Source organism: Perca fluviatilis, chromosome 11 (genome assembly GCF_010015445.1).
Source record: "Perca fluviatilis chromosome 11, GENO_Pfluv_1.0, whole genome shotgun sequence".
NCBI lineage: Eukaryota > Metazoa > Chordata > Actinopteri > Perciformes > Percidae > Perca > Perca fluviatilis.
Genome location: NC_053122.1, coordinates 10840369 through 10864844, shown reverse-complemented (window position 1 = coordinate 10864844; position 24476 = coordinate 10840369). Strand labels below are relative to the sequence as shown.

The window sequence follows — 24476 nt, the reverse complement described above, 5'->3', positions numbered from 1 at the left end:
CAAAAGGATGGACATTTTAAAATCCTTATGTGGTAAAACACAAAAGTCTACTAACACTTAAAGCTATACGGTCTTAACACACTTTCAAGATCAGTATTTATTTGATTTGCAGTGTCTGGAAACATCTCAGTAAGTAAGTACACCTGTCTTTTGAGTTAGGAGGGCCTGCACACATTGCCACAAGTTATTTTTCCATTTGCAAGGTATGGTTCATGAGTCAAAATAATAATCCATATATGATCAGCTACAAAAACACACAGTTTGGCTTAAAGAGACAGTAGGATCAATAAGTGTTTCTGCAACTCTAAAAATGCACATTAAAACATGGATAGTACTTGAATGGAGCAAAACTCAGTGTGGGGTATTATTCAAGGTAGATATACATTGTGCTCTGCGGAGTCACCTCTTCTACTGTCTAAACAGGAATGAAAGGACAAATTGATTATATGACCATGATAGACCGTACAAACTGTACTGATTTGAAGATTTGAATGTATCATTTTAATTTCAACAGACACATACTGTAGTTACCTTAAAAAAACAGTATGCTATAATATTCCAAACTTGGATAAATTAGTTTGACAAAAAGAAACATACCTCAATGTCCAGTATTCGCTTTTTTGGGAGCAGTCAACTTTAGCAGGTGGTAAAATATTGGTTGAAAGCTCCAGAGAACACGAGTAAGTGGACCTTGAGTTAAGATTTGTTTTGTCAAATAGCATATAATAAAGACAATAATACTGTCATATATCAATATCTTATTTTGATGATGTTTGAATATGTGTGTTCATGCATGTGTGCATACAGCTGCATATAGAGGATTGGGTTTTGGTATGAATTGCTTGTTAGAGATTTTTTGTAATAGTTTACAGCTAAATCAATAATATAGAAGAATTAAAAAGCTTGTTTTTGGTATTTTCACCTTCAGTTTGGCCATTATTATATATGGACATCTCCTTACATCTCCCCTGCTTTTACCCACCCACACCCAACCTTCCATCCGACGCTTCCTCTCCCTGTTTTTTCAGCCCTGGCTCGTTTTACACAAGCTAAGAGTTCGGCACAAGGCAGGTAGCATATTTAGATGACAAAAAGCTTGCAAAAACCCTTTTCATGTGCGAGACAGATGTTGAGCCTGTCCGTGTTGTACCACTGAAGAGAGCCAGAGCATAAGTGAGTGAGATGGATAGGTCAAGAGAAGAGGGAGCAAAAGGAAGAGAAAAAGGAGAAACAGCGGTGGAAGAAGGGAGAGGGAAGAGAGGGTTACTCAAACCTCACCTCCTTCACTTTGGAGAGTGTGTGTGTGTGTGTGTGTGTGTGTGTGTGTGTGTGTGTGTGTGTGTGTGTGTGTGTGTGTGTGTGTGTGTGAGAGAGAGAGGATGAAAGAGACCGAGGGGTAGCAAGGGAGAGATCAAACACACTTATGTTACTGTAGCAGGAGCAAACACCCCTCCACCCCCATCTCAGCCACCTCCACCATCATCCATCTGTTGCCAGGCTGACAGTAGAACCTCCGATTAAGAAGACATGGACAGCGGTGGAAAGTAGTTTTTTTACTTTACTCAAGCACTGTACTTAAGTATGAGTTTTAATGTATTTCTATCTCACTTAAGTGTTTATGCTTCTACTTCACCACATTTCAGAGGCAAATATTGTATACTCACTGCATTTATTTCACTCTGTGCATTCATTTTTTACACATACAACCCATGATGAATTATGATGCATTATAATAGTCTGAACAACCAAACAGTATATAAAGTACTATAACATAACTCCAACTTAATCAGATGTACAGTAAAATTCTGCTTACACATAAATGCATCGTTATAAATATAATAGTGACTGTATAACAATGTAACACTGACAGTGGTTATTTTCTGCATAACAAGTAGTTTTAATTTTGATACTTACACAACTTACAATATTGTATGTACACTTCTGATTTACAACATATGCAAGTGGTTGAGGAAGTACTCAAATCCTTTACTGAAGTAAAATTTGCTATACTGCATTGTAAAAATATATTATTACAAGTAAAAGTCCTGCACAGAAAATGTCAATTAAAAGTACATAAGTATTATCAAAATGTACTTAAAGTAGCCATCAAAAGTTAAAGTACTCATAGATTTTTTGTGTGTATATTATTATACTAATACTAATAATTATTGATTTGTAAGTGGCTTTTTATAGTTGTAGTCAGTTAAAGGTGCCGTAGGTAGGATTGCAAAGATCCAGGACTTAGCCAAACATTTTTAACATCGACAACTTCTCAGCCCCTCCCTGATTGACACACAGTTAGACACCCCCCCTGGCCCTGATTGGTGCATCTGAACAGGGAGCTGTGGATTTTTGCAAATCACACTACAGGCTGTAGGTGGTGCCAGAGGAGCCGGATTTTTTTAATTTTTTTATTACCTGCTTCATGTAGTTCTACTTGAACATAGGGTCAGTTTCAGAAAATATGACAGAAAGCTAGTTTTATAAGTCTTACCTACTGCACCTTTAAGGTGGTGCTAATTCAGTGGAAACTTTAATACAAAGCAGTGCACATATTTTACAAGCTGCATCATGTTTTGTCAAATAAATGTGGTGAAGTAAAAAGTACAACATTTCCATCTGAAATTTAGTGGAGTAGAATGCAATGCAAATAGATAGATAAATAGATGATAGATAGATAGATTTTTATTGATCCCAAAAATGGGAAAATACAGTGTTACAGCTGCAAAATACTTGAGTTCCTGAGTAAATGTACATTCCATCACTGCATTGTTAAAGCATATTTTTTTCTTTTTCTTTTTTCTTTATTTTTTCTTTTTTTTGAATTCTTTATGATTTCTTCTTCCACCACTGGAGGTGGATGGATGGATGGATGGATGGATGGCTGAGATCAGGACAAGAATAATAAATAGGCTACATAAATAAAGTTTACGACCTCTTTCCTGTTGCCCCTGCATCAGAGAGACGTACAGAACAGGACTGGGCAGGGGGGTGAGGAGGGGAGAGGATTTCCCTTGTAAAACTAAGTGTGAGGCAATGGAGGGACGCCCCCCGCCTCCACCACACTTCCCCTACCGGTGATGTCAGGGCGGGCAGGTAAAAAAAAAACGTTGGACTCCAGAGAAAAAAAAAAAAAAGAGAAAAAAAAAAAAAGAGAGAGAGAGAGAGAGAGAGAGAGAGAGAGAGAGAGATGGAGGAGTGAATGGAGGAGGATATTACTACTACTGCATGGACCGGTGCAGAGGAGCAGCAAGTCACTCTCTGAAGCGCACACAGAAGCACAACAAAACCAACAGAAGCTGACGCGCAGACGTCGAACCATGATTTAATGGACGGATATTTTTCCTTTCTCAGAAATTATAGGAAGGCTTCTGCTCAACAAGTAGGGTAGCTATTATAGGGCTGACACTTTGCACTGCACTTCAGTTTGCCTCTGGAGAGACTTTTTTTCTTTTTTTTATATACTCTGATTCACCTTGCAGCCATATTTTGGAACAGGACGCACTAAATGATGCCGCAGTGGTCAGGTAAAAATAAATGAGAGACTTTGTGCAAAGTCAGTATGGAGTGAAAAGATCATCTGATTTCACCTGAATTATTAATGCAATTAAAATCTGTCCTCAGTAAAAAAAGAAAAAATGTTTTAAAATCCGCCTGGCGACGTTTTAAAGATATTTTCTTTACCTTATAGGTTTACTGAAACGCAGACTGAAATAGTTGGACTTTTTATTTCTAAGTGTCAACAAAAACTAAGTGACAGAGGCTACAGACATTTTGCAGACGGTCACGAATGGAAAGGAGGCAAAGCTTCGCCTCTAAAGGTCCGCGCAAAGTGCAGGAGTGTGGAGAGCCGCATCTGCGCCAAGAAAGGATTTAGATTAATTTAGCCGAAGATCTGATTCGGTCAAACTTCTACTTTATTCAAATAAATACTAAACATATAGCCTAACCTCAAAATTCAGTAATTCCATGTGATACATTTTGAATGCGACTTTATTAGTTTGACCCTTTTGGAATGCCCTGACAGTTTATATTTAATTACTCTCCTTAATTTGTGTACCACAATGAATTAATTTTAATTACAAAACCGGCAGCCTTAACAGACGTGTCTTTATTGCTGGTTAAATGTGCACATAAAAACCACAGTCTCGTGTGAGACCTCTTGCTGCTGACCTGGAAACCAGAGACAGACTTTTAAAAGCTATAGCCTAGACCTCCCCCCCCCCCACCCCTTTTATCATCTTTAACACAACTTCCCTAACCTGAGACAATGTTGTTAGTCAGAATACTGGCTATCTTCCTCGTCATCACTAACACGTGGCTGCTCAGCCCGGTTCGCTCCGATGCACTCAGCCGGTACAAACGCGCCATGGCCCGGCGGGCAGACAATGAACTCTCCAGGCTAGCAGGTGAACCCTGCACCGTCTCCGGCGTCTGGAGGTCCCAGCGGCAACCCCGCTCCCTCTCCCCGTCCCAACACCGCCCTCCAGCGGCTCGTCCGAGGACGCACACGAGCCGGAGAGAGCTGTACACTGTTAAGAGCGCTCCTGCGGTTTGTGCAGGAGGGTGCAAGTTTGACGCCAGGGTTCACCGGGTCGCTCCGGTGGGGGCAAATAAGCGAGGCTGGGGCGACGCAGAGGATGTGGCGGTAGGAGCGGGGAACGGATATGTTACGTTGCCCGGACGTTTTTTTGGAAAACGCTCCACAAATGACAAGAACGAGCCAAATTATGTCAGTGAAAACACCACACAACAGCCCGGAATGTCTTTGCTTAGAGACGCCGGGCAGACCGTCTCTTCCTCGGGCCACGCTGAGTCCCCAGGCGGCTCCCGCTCCAGGTTCACCCGCAGCCTCGGTGGCACGTTTTCTTACGAGGCAGACGGCAACTCGAGTTGGGAGAAAGTTTTCCCCGACAGCTCAACAGATTCCAAGGGGCTCCAGGTCCTCTACAGGCTGCAGCAGGAAGATGGAGACCAGCAATTCTCGACCGGGACCCTGGAGGACAGCACCGAGGACTACTCCGGGGAGATGGAGGAGGCGGATACGCCCGCAAACCTGCCCGCCGGGAGCTCCTCTTCCTGGGGGAATCCCGTGCCAAGGGTGCCCCCTTCCTGGATGACCGCCCTTTACTTCAGCGGGCGTCGGGAGCAGCTGAAGGTGAAGCCGGCTGCAGGGGTGGAGCTGCCGAGGGCCAAGTTCAGCCTGGAACTGTGGGTGAAGCCTGAGGGAGGGCAGAGCAACCCTGCAGTCATAGCAGGTGGGTGAAAACTGATCATATCTGCATCATAGGCACTGATGTTTAGGAAGTGGTGGAATGTAGTAACTAGGGCCTAAATACATTTACTCATGTAGCCTACTGATACAAGACTGTGGTAGACCTATTGTACTTTACTTGAGTATTTCCATTGTAGCCTATACAGCTTTATAGGCTACTACTCTATCTCAGAGATAAATGTTGTAGGCTACTTTTTACTCCACTACAATTGTCTGACAGCTTTAGTTACTTTTCAGATTACATTTTTTATATGCTTCTTGTCCAGTGAAAACCAGGTATCTCCAGATATAATATATATACACATCATATATAATAGTAAAACACTGACAGGAAACATTTTCTTGCACAATGATAGGCTACTTTTACTTGTCATTCTTTAAGTACATTTTGCTGATAATACTTACATCCTTTTACTTAGTAAGGTAAGTCAGGTTTTGAATGCAGGACTTTTACTTGTAGTGGAACATTTTCACAGTGTGGTATTACAACACGGTCTCACGGTAGTTCGTGAAATGGTCACGTTATTTTAATCTATTGATTCGGGGTAAGGGATCTGAATACTTCTTCCACCACCACTGTGTATAAGGAATACTCATCTTTGGCATCTCACACAAGTTTCACCCTGACAGCTGTGAGCACAGTCTCATGGCCACACACTGAGTTAGGGATAGATGTCCCATAACATTAATAGGGGAATACATTAATTCATTATTTTTTCTCCATCATACTGTCTGAGAGCTTACTGGTCTTAAGCTCTAGATCTGACCCTCTGCCTGATGGTTCTTTTAGTGGGTTTCAAGATATGTATATCATACTCTTTGGTTGACATGTTTGTCTATCAGTGTCAGTTAGTCTCTTTAATTGCTTTATGGCGGATCAGACTCCAACCTTTTTCTGCTTGCCTTGGTGCTGGGCAGGAAAACCAAGAATTATGGTGCCGTATGTTATTGCAAATAGCTTGTGACAGCTATACTATCAAGTAACCCTAATAGCATTTGGGTTTGCCCTTGTAACAGCAATCTCTTGTTCTGTGTGAAGTTTGTGTTAAATGGTTTCTAACAAAAAATGAAGGCTGCTTTTCATGACAAAGGTCAATCAGAGTTTAACCAGGGTTTGGTTTCTCCTGCAGATATGGTGACAGTGATGACAGAAATCCCAGTGATCAGGATTACATAATGACATTATGAGTGCTGAAACAATTAGATGAGTAATCGCTTAGTTTATTGACAGAAATTGAATCACCAATTTTGTTACTCAATTAATCATTTAAGTCATTTATTTTGCAAAATTACCAAAATGTCTCTGGTTTCAGCGTTTCCAATGTGAGGATTGGGTTTGTTGATGATTGTAAATTCTTTAAAATGTTAAAAAAAAATGTGTTTGGGTTTTTGAGTGTAGGGTGGACAAAACAAAACATTTTAAGATATGTTGGGCTCTGGGAAATTGTCATGGACATACTAAGGGCATTGATAATTGTCAGTCAGACAATCATTAGCCATACATCAAATGCAAGACAGGTGTGCTTGCGAGTAGAGCTAGACCAGGCCAGGCCAATATATCGGCTTATATTAGCTCATTGTTGATATATTAATATCTAATTAATATGATGTATGTGTTGGCCGATAAGTAATTGTAGTACAGAAGTGCCAAAGAAGGTTTGAGATGATTTAGAAGCAGTGTCACCTTTACATAGTTTGTACCAGAGAGAACTGACAAGTTTATTTTTAAACAGCAGAACTGTAAAATGTCCCGCTCAGTATGTACCCTGGTCACAATACAGTAAAAATAGCAACAACAACAAAAAATCTAAGAGATCAGAATCAAGATTGTACATTTTTGTTATGTGTTTATGTTAAACAATATTATTGGCTGACATATTGTTATTTAAAAAAATATATATATATCCCTATCGCCCTTAAAAATCCAGCATTGTCCGTGGCGGACTATACGGCTGAGTGAATTGGATGCTCTGCTAAAGTGACAGCGTACGCACTGGGATATGCACTTATAAACTCCAAAAACAGTTCACTGTGGTTACATAAGTTAGTAGCTCCCCTGCACAGCTGGATGATAGCTTATTCTCTATAAAAAGAGGAAGATACCACTCTTGTGGTGCTCTGATTAAGGCTTGCTTGCTGAAATGTGTCAGCATAAGAAATATATATTATTTTTCTGGATGTTATTATTAAAAGTGCTGTAGGTAGGATTGCTAAGATTTCAGTCCCTCTCCCCTTTCTGCTAAAGCCCTAAACGGTCTCCTAAGCACGTCCCCCCACAAGTGAGAACAAATGCGTGTGCATGAGCAGTAATTGACATGCAGTTAGACACCCCCCTTGGCCCTGATTGGTGCATCTGAACAGGGAGCGGTGGATTTTTGCAAATCACACTACAGGCTGTAGGTGGTGCAGAGGAGCCAGATTGTTTTTTTAAATTACCTGCTTCATGTAGTTCTACTGGAACATAGGGTCAGTTTCAGCAAATATTACAGAAAGTTATTTTTATACGTCTTGCCTACTGCACCTTTAAGACATTAGGCTATTATTTACAACCAAACATGCATGTGCACCCAAAATATCAAATTACAACAAACAACAAAGCATGCTCTTATTGCCTCTCACCCCTCAGTTTAACCTCTTGACCATAGCAATTTTTAGGTCCTAGTTACACTACTGCTGACAACCTTAATAATTATGATGACTATAATGGGGTAATAATACTGGCATTATGTAATTATGATGATGTTATAGGATAACCATACTGTAGCGATGATGAATATGTTTATTATGATGATGGTGAACATATTGATGGCTGGTGGTGATGATGATAATTGTTTATTATTAAAAATAATGATAAACTTTATTTATATAGCACCTTTCAAACAGGGGGTGTAGCTCAATGTGCTTTACGATAGAGGAGGTAACGAGAATTCATAAAAACAGGCAAATTAAAACAAGAGCACATACTTTGTGATAAAACCAATTAAATGAATAGCAAAGAACAGAGGCAGCAAATAGCAAAAACAGGTATGCTAAGAACAATAGAATTTGTGAAAGATAGAAATAAAACAAAGGGAGGCATAAGAACAATAAAACATGTAAAAGATGAAAATAAAACAAAGGAAGAGTGACAGTTAGTTAAAGGCAATGCTGAATAAATACGTTTTCAATTGTTGTTGGTTTATTACATTGGCCACAGTAATAATTGCAAGATGATTATGAATAAGTATTATTATTATAATGATAATGGTGATGTTTAAAACCTGTTCTTTGTTTAATTGTATACAAAAACGCTGCATTTTAAAGTGCTTCGAATGGCCTTTAAACAAAGAGCCAGGTGATAAATACAGGTGACCCTGTATTATACTATATATATATATATATATATTGTACAATAATCTATAGTGTACCTCACTAGGGCAATAACATTGTTTTTTTGTCACAACAATATAAATTGTATTTCTATTCTGGACACAGACTTCTCAATAAATACGTGGTTACATAACCGTGAAAATTCCCAGGCTGTGTTTCATTCAGTCTTTCTCCTCACAGTTAGCTTGCCTGTGGGTTTCCATTGATTCTGAGCAGACACATTTATCCTATGAAACCTTCATTTAATCAGGCTCTTCACATAAGGATGAACACCACTGTTTTTCCAACTTCAAGAATGTTACATTTGAAAAGCTTGACAGAACGACACATAAATCAAACAAATTGAAGAGGATAAAAGCGCTATGGTGCAGCACCACAGCTATCCAGATAGTGAGGGAGACCACAAACTGTTACGTCCGCTCACATTTACTCTGATCAAAGATCCGACTCCATTACTCAACTTTTTTTCCCCTCATTGCTTCCTTATGTGAGGGCGGCATTTTGTGGCATGGGCCTTTCTCTTTGTAGTGTCCTGAAGGAATTTGACAAATACAGTGAAAAGCAAACTCCTATTGTTTCTGCTAGACATGGCATTGGCATTGGTTTGACTTCTAATGGTCAGTGATGATCTTATAAACTGTTTGTTTGTTCATTGCATCCTTTATTGTAATGTATGTGTTCCAGAATCTAGTACGCTGCTCGACAAACAATGTAATAATTACGCTGATTCTTAGGTGCTGCATTGTTGTGGAATGTATTGGAATTATTTTACTGCATTTTGTCCAACATTTATGGCAATACAAAAATATCAACTGAAAGTATTGGCTGATAATAATGACTAGTATTGGCTAATATATTATAATGTATGTTATATTGTAAGGTTCTAGCGAATTCAACAAAGAGTGGAAAAATGTACAAGCTTAAGATGGCATGTTAAAAAAGGTTAATAAAAGAGTCCCCAGTGGTGATAGACCACCTTATATTTTTCTTCTCTGAGAATTCAAATGCATTTTACGTGTTTAAAACAAGGCCTTATCAAATATCTTTAGCTTTGAGTTTAATAAAAATGCTATCTATGTCAAAAGAGAAGTGTATGACATGGTCAATCACAAAAAAGATTGCATAGATTATTTTTCCAGATTTGGTGATGGTTATGGGATTTCAATTACATATAACAGCCTACACTTCTACATGTAGAATATTTAAAGCTGCACTTATAAAGACTTTTCTATGAACAATGGTTTAAATGACTATGTGTAATAAAAAAGGGGTCCCTGACAAACAGAGAATAATCCGCAAACTCTCCAGTTCCTCTCAGCTCTACAGTGTTTTAGTGTCTTTCAGCTCATTGTTTTGGTTTTCTGGCCCAGAACTATGCTGTTATAAACCTTGTTTTCAGCTGCAGCAGTCATTCTTTTCACCAAAGAAGCTCTGATACTGTACTGATACTCAGCTACCTGGCCAGCACCAAACAGCAGACAACAAAGTTAGCGACTAGCTAGCGAACATAGTGAAGCATTTAGCAGCTAAAGAGCATATTGCCCTCAGGAGTTGGTGGAAACTGAAACAGAGTTAAAAGGAGAGTGAATATTGGACTTGTTGCCAGAAACATGATGCAGAGTGAATGCTAATGTTGCTGCATGTCTGCTGACTGTGTAAATAGACAACTTTAGAAGGGGATGTTATGTCAGTGTTGTGTTTTCGGTAGTGGTGGCAAAATGGAGCTTCATGAACCATTTACTTTATTTTCTGAGCCCACTAGATAGCACTCTCTGTTCAACAAAGGGTTGACAGCACACTGAATTGCTATTCCTTGAGCCTTTTTCTGTAAGAATCTAAGAGCGCCGTCTCGTGGGCTTAGAAAATGAAAGAAAATAGTTCACAAAGCTTCATGAAGCTTCAAGAAATCCAGCTTTTAAACATTATTACATAACTGAATTCAATATTATAATTATGGTAAAAACGTCAGACCCCAGTGGAGATGAATGGTAGCCTTGAACTAATATTTGTGGTAATGCAAATGTCTCACAACATAAAGACCACATTTCCCATAAAAACCTTGTAATTTTCTTTTGCAACCACAATGTTGTCACTTTTTTGGCAGTACCTTTTCACCATAACCATCTACTGAAAATTTTAGCTCAATTTTGTTTGACTGAGACAACGCCCTCCTCCTGTTGTGTGCCATTAAATAATGTACCTAGAGCATACTGTACACTGTTAAGCAATTCAGCAGATTTCCCAGAAAATGAGATTGTGAGACAGATTTGGCAATGCAATGTAAGTAGATGTTGACTTTTTGCCCCCAAATGATGACTTACGGATGTATTCATGATTAGGTGCAATATGTATCTTAAGCATTGCATGTGTTACTGTGGATATACATAGATTGATTCTAGTGAATTTGTGTAATTACATTTGGTAATACAGTATAATCTAATTCACTTGGCAAAGCTAATTTATAGCCTCCTAACTGCGGCTTTCTTTAACTGAATTAAATGCTTATCCATGAAACTGGCCCATTTCCTTAGGGATATTTTGCTACAGTTGTCCCTCTTTACACACTCACACATACACACATATGCATGTAAACATATACACATGCACATACACTGTTGAGGAGGGTGAAGGGGTTCCCTGACCCCTTGCCGTCCCACTGTTACACATCTGGGGAGCACATGTGGATCTGTGTGTGTCTGTTGCAACAGCAGATGGAAACATCAGGTCCTTGCCTTGGCTGAGTGAAATACCTCCGTCCTCCTTCCCCTCTCTGTTTTCTCCCACTCTCTCTGGCTCTGTCTATTCTATATTCTATCTGTGTGTCTCATCCTCAGAGGTGTACCTCTCTTTCTCCATTGTCCTGTGTCCCAAGGACTGCAATCTTGCTGGTTTGTTTGTGTGTTTATTTATTCATTTTCCTGAGGGTGATGACCATTTGTAAATTTGCTCTCCTTTCACTCTGCAAGATAATATTTGCATGTTTTTTGCACCGATATTCTTTCAAAATAATAACATTTTACTTTTCCCCATTCCCCTTTGCTATAGGTGTATTTGACAACTGTTCCCATTCATTGAGTGAGAAGGGCTGGTCGTTAGGCATCCGCACTGTGAAACCTGCTGGCGCCAAAGACGCACGGTTCTACTTCACCCTTCGCACAGATCGAGCCGTAAAATCTACCACTGTCTACAGCCACCAGCGGTACCAAGCCAATGCCTGGACTCACCTGATGGCCACTTACAACGGCCACAACATGACCCTGTATGTCGATGGAGCTAAGGTGTGTGGTTTGGTGTGTGAGTTTGGTCATTTACCGCTTCACTTTTAACTCGTTGATCACTGAAATACAATGATAGTACTTTGACAAAGTAATCCCAACTCAAGGTCCACTTACTAGCTTTCTCTGACTCTGACCATCTATTTCCAAGGTCAAAAATTGTCTTTCATGCTTAGCCTAAAAGTGCCATGAATGTAATCACGACAGCTACTGAGCTCAACAGATCCATCTTCATGACAACTGAGCAAACTCCCACTTACGAAGACTGTGTGATATGTGATTTGTCAAACTATTTCCAAGTTCAAGAATGAACTTTAATGCTTAAATGATACTGCTCATATTTTTCATCATCCAATTTTATTCATGCCAGTTGCAGACAGATGGCAATCTCAGAACACATCGGGTATTGATCTGACAATGGTTTAGCCTCTGGGAGCAACGGACAATATGTCGGGGGTTCAGGTGTAGCCAGCACATATCCAGGCCAAGACTTCCTATTCCGCGAGAATGGAGATGGAGTTGAGAACCAAAGCTTGAATGCTCAAACCTCATTAGTCAATTCTACTCGCACTACAAACGGAAACCAGAACACTTCCGATACCAAAATCTTGTCCCATTGCCTACAGATTTTGCATTCAAATGCACATATTTGTTTATAGAGATTACAGACAAAGGTAGTAGGACAGAGTGAGTCTTTGGATTACACCATCAATAATTTATTATGATACATTTGTTTCTGCTCCTTCTCTTTTCTTGGCTATGGTTTCTCCTCTCCTTTTTTTCTCTCAGGTGGGAGAGAGCAGTCTTCAGTCGGGGAATCTCTACAGTCCCTTCATGAAGACGTGCAGAACCCTCTTCCTCGGCAGTAACCAATCAGATCAGGGACACAGTTTCAGGGGGCATATTGGGGGTTTGGTCTTGTGGGGCGATGCCCGCTCTCATGAGGACCTGCTGAAGCGGCCATTTCAAATCGACAAAAGCGAGCCGCTTTTGGCGATGTGGGCTGACTTCACTAATGTAACCGACTATATTTAATTTCTACACTTTAAGTTGTTCAGTCTTTGCAGACATTTGTTTATTTAACCATCATCATATAAGGGAAATTATAAAGCATTACTTATCAGTGTTACTCATTTCATCGTTTTATATTATAAATTGGTTTGGATGTAGTATTAAAATGAATTGAAATATAAATTTTGCTTCTAACTTTGAGGTGGAACAGCTTTGGACTCCATACAAAGTTGGCCTCCATCCAACCATCATCACCACTCCTGTCCCCGAACAAGAACTGGTCTCCTCGTTCTTGCCACCACCATGTGGCTTGACACCCTGTGACAACACCGACATCATCTTGGGCTATAACGACAACTGGCAGCTCCGTGCCACCAAGCGAGTTCGCTACCGGATCGTCAACCTCTCCGATGACGACGGCGGAAACCCCACCGTGTCGCAAGCCCAGATCCAGCTCCAGCACCGTGCCCTAACTGAGGCATTTAGCCCTTACAACATCACCCTAGATCTTAGCGTGTACTCTGTCAGAAACTCCAGCTTCCGACAGCGGTTTATCCTCAGCAACTGTCGAATTGGGAAGATTGGAAACCGCCAATGTGACCCTGAGTGCGACCACCCAAGGACAGGCCACGATGGAGGGGACTGCCTTAGATTGGGGCCCTGCTACAATTGGAAGAGACAGGATGGAGTTTGTAACATGGAGTGCAACAGTATACACTATGATTACGATGATGGAGACTGCTGTGACCCGGAGGTCACCGATGTCCTCAAGACCTGCTTCGATCCTGATTCTCCTGACAGGTGAGGTTATAGACAGAAGTTCTGCTGTTCTGAGTTTACAGGAATATTAGTTTTATTCTCAAATTATTTCCAAGTGCTCTAACATGTAGTTTCTGTTAAGCTACTTTGAATGAAACTTAACTCTTCCTACAGATTTTTCACATTGAAAGACGATTAGTAGTGAAATGAAGCTTCACGAAGCTTCGTAAACAATTTTCTTTATTTTTAAAGCCCACTAGATGGCGATATTGGTTTACAGAAAAAGGCTCAAGGAATGGCAATTCAGTGTGCTTTCAACATTTTTTTAAATAGAGAGCGCCATCTAGTGGGCTCAGAAAATTAGGAAAATGGTTCACAAAGCTTCATGAAGCTTCATTTGCCCATCACTACCGAGAAAATGAAGGGATTATATCTATTGAAGCACTGGAAGACTTTTAATGTGACACATTTGTGCAGGATGTGTTGAGATTCAGTAACAATGCTCAGCTTAGCTGCACATTGCAAAATGGATGTTACTGAATTTAGTTAAATTGTGAATTAAAGCTTTGGTGCGTAACTTTTTCATATGAATGAACGTCAGTTACATTCAAGCCATTGCCAAATGAGTTGCAACAAAGCTAATCAAGACTATCAGCTCCACTCAACTCTCTCTGTATTTCTCAGTGTGGCTATGTTCAGAAGATTGTGTCGCACGCAGAAACTCGAGTGAAGATAATTACCTCGTCTGAAGAGTCCATCATGTTTTTTTAATCCTCCGTTTCCTCCGTGGCTACCATGGTGGGTGCTAGCAACCACGTGGGGACGCATGTGCGATCACGTAGGATTGTATCATGTGGACGCGCCGACAGTGTTGTTTCAGAATTCCTTATGGGGGTGGCAGAAACTACGCACTACAGCTTTAAAACAATATTTATGTTAAAGAAGAGAAACCCAGCAGAGGGTGTGACGTTATGATTTTTTTTGTACTCATAGAATAATGCTGTGGAGTTTCCATTTTCCTGAAATGAACAAGATACATTTTGAGTTTGCATTTATAGGAGGGCAAGGTAAATTAGGTATAAAGGCCTAGTTCTCTTTGCCCTTGAGGTAAATAAAGGACTGAGCATCTATATATATAAATATATAAAATAGCAATTATCATCTTTGTCCATGAATGGAAAAGACAAAAAGGGACTCAAGGTCTTATTATGCCGAATATCCACTGCATGGGACATCGCTTTTGGTAGCAGGCACTTTTCTCGATTTCACTTTTATTACCTACGTCATGTAAACGGCTACATTGTTAGAGAGACACAGTGGAGAAAGCACCAGGGGGATAAATATTTAAACCAGTGAGGACAACATGTTTTTCCAGAGGCAAGAATTCTCTATAAGACCCCCCCCCCGCCACCCCCGAGGTGAATATCTGCCTTAGCACACTGAATCGTGCTTCAGCAGGGATGTGCAATGAACAGCTCAACATGCTTCATGTACAAATTGGTACTCTCACTTTACCCAGTGGTTTTAGAGAGAGAGCTCTGTGAAGTGGAGATGGTGGGTGAATAGGCCAAAGTACACACTTATTTTTACTAAACAATTCAAGCAGCAGCCCGCTGCCTTCCATTTGGTCTGACAGACAGGCTCATGCAGAGTTCCAAATAGCTTGCATGAAGTCTCGCCATGAAGTCGTCGGCCCAGGTTCTTAAAGACCCCATCCTTAATCCAAATTGTAACCACAATCTTTACACTGGGCCACTGGGCAACAGCACATGAGAAATGGAGCTATTTTTTAAAAAATGATTTAGCAATTGATGTCTGTGTGACAGCTTAACACAAAGATGTATTAATGCTGTTTAAACCAGTAGAATAGTTATTTTTTCCATTTATACTTTAGTCAAATGAACCTCTCTTTACCAATTTACAGGATTTGTTATTACTATTCCTTGTGCCATAATCCAAATCCCAACCTCGCAACTAAAGCAAAGATACAAAGTTAAAAGTTTTGTGTCTTCATATCTCTTAAATACTCAATTGGTGTATATAATAATTTACTGTATCTGTATGATTTCAGACTTATTTATAAGAGCCATTTTGTATACATATCATTATAAAACACATTTTAGTGAAATAATGTATAACATTAAGTTGACTTGGTGCTTACCGCACTATTCCACAATTGGTATAAATAATTCCAGTTTTTCATAATTTAGGTAGCAAATCAGCTTTGGCATTTAATTCAAGACTAACTCCTCCTTTTTTAGTTTCAAATCATGTTAATTATTAGCAAACGAAAGAAAGTAAAGGGCAACACAGTGCCGACAAGCACAAAAGCGGTACGAGAAGCAGAAAACTTACACAGATGAGACAGTTTTTCTAAAAGTTTTTTTATTCACATCATCACATTATTTTGGAAATGATTGACCATGATGGCTTATAGTTGCTGGACTATGAATAAAGGAAAGACAAAACTTAAGCTCATGCATTACTATTGGCAGGTGGCTAGACACATGTAAACATTTTATCTAAGAGGTGGATAATGCCTACTATCAAATGAATAAATGATCAGATCCCATAACAACAGAAGCTAATTGATATTTCTGTTCTGACCAATCAGGAACTGGTACCAATTACCATGTCCAAGTCACAGTTTCAAATATAAACTATATATAACTGACTGTTAGGTTATGTGATACAAACAAGTAGAAATACTATTTGCTGTCTTGTTTGTGGCATTGGGGAGTAATGATGCTACTGATTTAACTACATTTCAAGAAGCGTTTGGGTAGCCTAGCTGTTGTCAAAATTATGTCTCAGTCCCATCAGCAACCTTTTTTCCATTAAATAGTATGGTTGTACAAAATAAATGCTATATAAAGTGCTGTAGGAATGACTCTTTTAGTATCGCCCAGGTGCCCTCGACAAAAAGCCAATGGGATTTTCCATTTGGTTTTGGATCATAGAAAATAAGCTTTGTGGCGAACACAATTATAATACTTACTACTATGCGTTTTGTTCAGCAAGATAATTTTCACAAATGAACACCACTTTTATAATTTTTGAAGCGTAAATACAATCGGCAGGAGTAAAAAGCCAACGTTAGGCTGTTAATGAACTACACTACGGTCGCATGACTTTAACATTACCACCACTAGCTTGCAACTGATTTTAGATGTTTGGCGTGATGATTTTTGACAAACTGCAGTCTATAGTCTCATTTAGCCACTTGTTAGCAACCACGTTTTGTAAAGACACGTAAACATTCACGAGTGGGGTATTTACTGACATATTTAAGTCGGAGAACATAACGTGAAAATCTCTTAAGCTTGTGTTAACCACAGAACTTATTTCAGGCATCCAACGATAAAGATTGATTAATTGATTTATTAGACAGTAAGAGAAATAAATGCATAACAAGATGCCAACACAGTGACATTGTACATTTATCAGAACTGTCGAGGATAACACAAGAAAGTTACAAACTTATTTCCATTGTGGTCCTCGTTATAGTCTGACAAAGATGTCCAGGCAAGATGACTAAAAGGTACCTTATGTACACTCAACCACATCCAAATACAAAATAAATATATACACTGTAATAATAAATATTCATTTAAGACTACATCAAAGATTGAATCTAATTAGCATTTAACAACCATTCACCACATGCTCGATTAAAACAACGATCTGACTGGCTTAACTTAATCTCAGCTGGGAGTTTGTTCCATTCCATTGCCGCCATGTACAAAAAAGTGTTTTGCCCAGAACAGGTCTTAAATCTACACGGAACTATGTCTGTGGCACTACCTCTCGTTGAGTAGCTATGAGAGTTTCTAATAAACTTAAAATAATCTTTAAAATACCTTGGCTCATTCTTATACAAAATCTTTCTTGTTAATCTTAGTTTCAACTGTCTCACCCTGTTTTCAACTGTCAGCCATTTTAATTTCTTAAGTTCAGAAGAGCCAATATGATAGTTGAGATTTAAAATCAACCTGCCTAATTTATTCTGTGCCGTTTGAAGTTGAACTTTTATCCTCTTGGGTGTGCTACTGTACCATGTAGTACAGGCATAATCGAAGTGTGGCTGAATTAAAGCATTTGCCAACATTTTTAAAGTTTCTTTATTTAAAAACTGAGCCTTACGAGCCAGAAATTTTATTCTTTGGTTCACTTTTTTGATAACCTTTTTACTCATACTTTCTCCACTCACAGAACTGTCTAAATCACAGCCCAAATATTTAACACAATTTTTAGCTTCAATCTGGATACCACCCAAAGAAATTTTAAGCTCAGGAGTCCTACTCAACCTTATTTTAGAACCAAATAGAAAAACAAAAATAGATTCAGTTTTCCCCAAATGCAAAGACAGTTTGTTCTCTATCAGCCATTCACTTATATTTTGTAACTCATCACTTAAATGATTCTCAATAACTTTTATGTCCTTATTGGAGAACACCAAGGCTGAATCATCGGCATAGAGAAAAAGATTACAATTGCAAACAGATTTCATATCGTTGATATACAAGAGAAACAACAATGGACCCAGGACACTACCCTGTGGCACCCCACACGTTATTTTTCTTGCCTCAGATAGAGTCCAGTTAATATCAACTCTTTGATGCCTTTCAGTCAAATACGATCGAATCCAATTACATGCCATACTGTTAAAACCTAGGGCTTTTAGTTTGATCAGCAAGATCTGATGGTCAACGGTGTCAAATGCTTTCTGGAGGTCTAGCAATAACATGCCACAAAGTTTACCCAAATCGATCTCTCTTCTTAAATAGCATAAAAAAAACCTCATTGACTTTGAGACAAGGGAACTGGAAGTGCAAAAATGCTAACTCATTTCCGGGTTTTAGGATTCTTTCCTGCAGCACTCTATCGCTTTGTTTATTTTCTCCTGGAGAAAAAGATGAAAGAAAGGTGCACAGCCCCAGTCCCCTCCTTCCTAAGATCCTTTAGAAGAAGAAGAAGAAAAAGAAGACTACTTTTTGCTGACGTAGTACTAGCATGCTTTTGAACAAAAGATCAACAGCTTAAATACTTGAACTAACCTGGAGCTGAGAGCTCCTTCACTTTCCTTACCCAAAACACAAGGTGCACTTGAGCAAGGCACTTAACATCTGACTGTTTAAATGTCCAACAGAAGAAGACAAGTTGAACTGGACAGCTCCAAATGGCTAGGAGTAGAAGACTGTGGTTGTACTGTGCATGTTCCAGGTGTGAATTTGAGCAGCTGTGTGAATGCTAAACAGGCTGTTGCTGGAAAAGAACCTGGTGCTTGGTTGACTCTCCCTGGAAGACACAGGTTAAAGTTAGGTAAAAGAAACAAAAAAAAAACAAAGTTGGCTTGCATGTGTGTGTTCTTATTGCTTGGCCATATGCAGGACGTTTGAAGTGTGTCATAAGTAAATGTTGATTTATGTTGTCCTTGGTGGAATAGACACCACGAGACTTTTTTTTGAGAATTTTTTGCTTTGGTAGTTATTATGGTCAGATGTTCCCTCTGCTCTGTCGGGGCTCTCTACCCTGCAGAGAGGAGATGGACGCTACTGAAAAAGGCTGGACAGCAGACAGCACTCTGTTGTTTTGCACAAATGGGTCTGGTCCATTGGCCTCAATTAATCAAAATGCTCAGTGATTTATTCTAGATTTAATTTGATGGTTATTGCAAAGAATATTCCAAAGAACAAATGAAAATATATCCACCACACTTACTTTTGGATAATAACTAGAATCCGTTTTAGTTTGATATATGAGAGGTCAATGTAATGTGTTGATGTGAGCATGCTTTTATAAATCATGGCTCTGGATTTGATCCGGTTTTGTGCAGAATGTTTTTGCATGAGAGACTTCCATAAATAAGGCCTCTGCTTTTCAGATTTTGAAAGCAAAACTCAAAAGTCACAGGATGTGTGTACTTCTACGCAGTGATGTAACTCCTGCGGTGAATGTTGCCAGAGTTCCTGTCTATAAGCTCCTTACCTCCCACTAAAAACAACATGAACAGCCAATACACAGGAGACCAGAGTGTAGTAAAATTGGGCTCAGTAGTGTAGGTCTTCTGGAAAGGTCCTGACCAGCTTGTTGCAAATGTGCTTTGACATGCCTGCATGCATGTTTGTATGTGTGTGTGTGTGTGTGTGTGTGTGTGTGTGTGTTTGTGTCCCTGGATCCCAACTCAAAACTGTCTCAGGCTGAGAGACAATTAATGTGAGGATGACATTTTGCTGGCATTTGTTGAGCACTTAACCATTTTTTGGGATCTGGGTTTTTGATATCCCCTCTTTTTCTTTTCTCTGAGCTCTTGGCCAGGTATTCAGATTATAGGACCCTATATGTGTGCAGCTGCTGCTGGCCGGTACAGGGCCAGAGGTTTTTAGGGCCAAATACTGTCACGACACAATTTTGTTGTTGAGAGCCAGTTCTAGAGCGATGGCCAGGTACACTGCAGATTCTGGCATTACAATAAAGAAAAGGGAACAACAACGGGAAAGATAGACAGACAGAAAGAGAGAGCGAGGAGAGAGAGAGAGAGAGAGAGAGAGAGAGAGAGAGGAGAGAGAGAGAGAGAGAGAGAGAGAGAGAGAGAGAGAGAGAGAGAGAGAGAGAGAGAGGCAATGGTGGAGAGGGAGTAATGGGGTGGTGGGGGACATCACGTTCATTTATGCTAATAATCCAAAGTTTTTGGTTAGTAAATCCTGAATAGTACACTTGTGTGCAAAGAGCTCCAGGCAACTCCCTTGAAAGGACAATCCTGTTCCAACGTTGTTTAATGCTTTACGTGCACGTGAATCTCAAGTTTTATTGCGGTCATGTTTTATTCACTAATAAAAACGTAACTGCAATGTTTCCCAGAACAGTGGATGCAACTCTGCATCTGAATGAGATTGTTGATTCTCAACATAGGCCTACTTACAATTGAGCCATGGATGTTGCCTGCCTTATGCTTTCTATGCTAGTGAGCGTTTGCCACATGCAAGGTCATGCAAGTCAATATATTGTAACTGACCATTTGCTAAGCCCCACCTCCCTTAATTACTGTTGCTAAACATGGCAAGCTTTCCGTTATCGCGTCACACTTATGCAGTTTAGAAGCATAATGGTGGCATATTTACCATAAAATTCTGGAACAATGGGTTCTTGATTTTTGAGAAAAGGTAGTCAAAATCAGCTTCTCATTTCTAGCGTGCAACCACCGGTTTTGCCAGGTGAACTGTCGCTAGCAGATTTGATCAGCTGTATCTTGCTTATTAAGCTAACGATAGTTCCATAGTTGGTTAAAAAAGCTCCAGCTGACTTAATCATCTTTCCAGCCTGAAGGGAACTCCATTGAAGAGTCTTAAATGTGCATTTGATGGCTATATGGGTTGCTAGGGTGTAAACAAAGCAGGACAGAGACGCTAACATTAACGCTGATACACTCTAAAAACAAATACTGCACTTTACTTAATTTAATTAGTGAAACATTTTTACACTCAAAAATATTGAGTAGATTACAAAGCTTTGAAATCAAGTAAAACAAACCATAAATAATGAGTAGATTTTAGTAATATTTTTAATCATGTCTGAATGAATTGATTTAGTAGAATTACCAAATAGAATTAAGTAAATATAATTGAAAGATTGTGTAAACCATATAGAAAATATTAGCAGAAGGCACAGAAGAAAGTGAGTAGATACAAGTGAAACCATTAGTATGACATAACTGACTACTTGCCTATGATTTATTTAAAATATTTGTTGTACTGACTTATTTCTTTTACTCAATTTAATACATTGTATAGGTGTTTTCTACTTGATGTCAATACATGTTAACCTAAAAATATTTAAGTACGACCAAGATCTCACAAAACAAACGTGTTTATTTGATTGCAATGCATGCACATGTGAAACACTAGTAGCAACATCAATGACAAAGTATAAGCGCAAATAAGTGAGAAGTGCATAAGGTATCCTATTCACAATGTCGCTAGACACTTATAACAATCTGAACCTGTTAGATGCAAAAACTTGACTCCGGCCATCGGGTATCAATCATTTACACTCAAAAAATACTGTAGTCATCTTTTAGCATTCTACATTTACACAACACATTACAGTCTGCAGGCAGGGTGAGACACTGATTTTATACACATCTACTTCGAATATAAAAGGACAACCCAGAGCAATGTTTTAAAAGGAATAAACAACTAAATGGCCCAGTCATAAGGAACTTATGTTGTAAATGTGTTTACACCCAAAGACATGGAAAAATAAAGCGTAATAAATTCATTCTTGTTATAAGAATTGAAATCTGTCCAACACTTTGAGCCTGACCACACCTGGAGATTGTCTGATTAAATAAAACATATTTTCTCATCTGAACAGCTGCCTCTCAGCAACCTATATGACCACATTGTTTCAGTCTTTGCACCTTTGCTGAAAGGTTTCCGGAATCCACTTCCACAAGCAAACTCAAAAATGTATTCATGAGTTTTGGGATATTTCAGATCCAAAGCATAGGGTCAGTGCTAGCAGGAAGCAACAGGATCTGCTAAGATCCCCAAGATGGTTGAGTACAATGGAACCTTCAATGACGATCCCAACATCATTGACCTGTCCACTTTTATTCCGGAACAGGTACACAGCCATCACCTGTGCATCACATTGTAAAAGGAAACTGGTTAGAACAGGCAGGCAGGATGTCACCAAAATAGAACAAATCCATTATCATAACAACTAAATCAATCAGTTGTACAAAGATTGTATAGTAAGTTGAGTATTCTTTTAATTAACTTTGGGTTGATTATTTCTGTTATATGCTTAATTTGTTCGAATGTTGGTAAATAAAAAAACATGCAAATAATAGTATCTAGGTCGATACAAATATATAAATAAAGCTTGAATAAACAAGTGACCAGCGCTCTGTGCAGCAGTAGGGTAAATGGGCATTAAACTGTATAAAATAAAAAAGTTATGGTTCAGTTTGCTGTCTTATAGTATTTAGATTACACTTTCAAAAATCAACATCAGGCACACCAGTAATGTCTAATTTTCAGTGGACAGCTAGAGCTACATAATAGCTGTGTATTTCTAATCACAACAGTTTAATAAGGGTTCTTTCATTGGTTAAAGAACAAAGAAAATACACTGATGTGATGGCAGAAGCAATAATTTCAACTTTACACATTAATTGTAGGGAGAAGCCTGAAATCCATATATTGGACTCACCTCAAACTCTTTGATCATCTTCACCAAGGTGATTGATGATTGATCATTGATGATTGATCGGATGACTTCTATGGTTTTCTGAATGGAAATTCCACTCTGTTAAGGAGAAAATGTATTCTTTAATGACAAGATACCTATTCACTCAGTGCACATTATGGCCTGGAGAAATATTAAAGCGCTCATATTATGCTCATTTCCAGGTTCATAATTGTATTTAGAGGCTATATCAGAATAAGTTTATATGGTTTAATTATCAAAAAACACCATATATTTTCTTGTACTGCACATTGCTGCAGCTCCTCTTTTCACCCTGTGTGTTGAGCCCTCTGTTTTTGATACAGAGTGAGACATCTCACTTCTGTTCCATCTTTGTTGGGAGTCGCACATGCTCAGTAGCTAGGTAAGGACTACTAGCCAGTCAGAAGCAGAGTATGAGGGCGTGCCCTGACAGTACCTAGGTAAGGACTACTAGCCAGTCAGAAGCAGAGTATGAGGGCGTGCCCTGACAGTACCTATGTAAGGACTACTAGCCAGTCAGAAGCAGAGTATGAGGGCGTGCCCTGACAGTACCTAGGTAAGGACTACTAGCCAGTCAGAAGCAGAGTATGAGGGCTGCCTCCCGACAGTACCTAGGTAAGGACTACTAGCCAGTCAGAAGCAGAGTATGAGGGCGTGCCCTGACAGTACCTAGGTAGGGACTACTAGCCAGTCAGAAGCAGAGTATGAGGGCGCGCCTCCGACAGTACCTAGGTAGGGACTACTAGCCAGTCAGAAGCAGAGTATGAGGGGCGTGCCCTGACAGTACCTAGGTAAGGAGGACTACTAGCCAGTCGGAAGCAGAGTATGAGGGCGCTCTCGACAGTACCTAGGTAAGGACTACTAGCCAGTCAGAAGCAGAGTATGAGGGCGTGCCATGCTAGCAGCTAGGCGAGCATTACAACGTGTGTTACAAAGTGACAGTTTGTCTCTGAAGTAAAGGCTGGACTACAATAGAGCTGTTTGGAGCAGTTTGTGAACAGCGTTTTCTGTTGGAGATTGTAACTCCGTTTGGGGGACTTTGGGCTTTTTCACTTTGTAAACCTGAACATGAAAAAAAATAAATAAATAAAGGAAAAGGGGGAAAAGCCAAGAAGCATAATATGAGCACTTTCATGACAAGCCAGGTGGGGGAAAGCAGCAGCTAAACAGAGGAGTATACTGAAATACCTGTAGGAAATATTCATTTCTGCACGATGTTTCTCTCTGGAAAGGAGTTTAGGGGAATGAAGGTCCAAAATTGACATGAATTTTGCCTCAAGATTTATGGTGGTGATTTGTTGAAACTCTGCGTTGACCTTTAAAAAAAAACAAAAAAAAAACAGAGATTGTGATAATTTAACTGGCTTAACACATAAGTTACAATACATTTCCCTCTTATATTTAGAAAAAAAGACCATCAGGACCAAGAGCTGTACTAGAGCAGTGGTTCCCAACCTTTTTTCCTTGGCGCCCCCCCTATTCATGTCTAAGAAAAGCTGAGCCCCCCCCCCCACGCAAAACCGAAGTTGAGGTAACTCTCGAGATAGAGCCTT

General features: G+C 39.4%; 2 protein-coding genes and 1 long non-coding RNA gene across 3 annotated transcripts in view; 1 reads left to right on the top strand and 2 right to left on the bottom strand.

Moving 5' to 3' along the window:
• Positions 1–24476, bottom strand: part of astn1 (astrotactin 1) — a 566677-nt gene that overhangs the window by 538 nt on the left and 541663 nt on the right. The gene's annotated exons all lie outside the window — the stretch shown is intronic.
• pappa2 (pappalysin 2) overlaps positions 3237–24476 on the top strand; it is a 105713-nt gene continuing 84473 nt past the window's right edge. The window contains exons 1-5 of the mRNA XM_039816834.1: positions 3237–3527; positions 3692–5258; positions 11690–11922; positions 12709–12936; positions 13133–13731. Coding sequence (XP_039672768.1) covers positions 4271–5258; positions 11690–11922; positions 12709–12936; positions 13133–13731 — 2048 coding nt within the window. The 5' untranslated portion in view covers positions 3237–3527; positions 3692–4270. The remainder of the gene's footprint in view (positions 3528–3691; positions 5259–11689; positions 11923–12708; positions 12937–13132; positions 13732–24476) is intronic.
• On the bottom strand, positions 21625–24328 carry LOC120569030. Its single transcript, XR_005640827.1, has 3 exons — positions 24112–24328; positions 22906–23001; positions 21625–22329 (listed from the first exon to the last, which is right to left on the bottom strand). It is a non-coding gene; the product is annotated as an uncharacterized LOC120569030 (long non-coding RNA).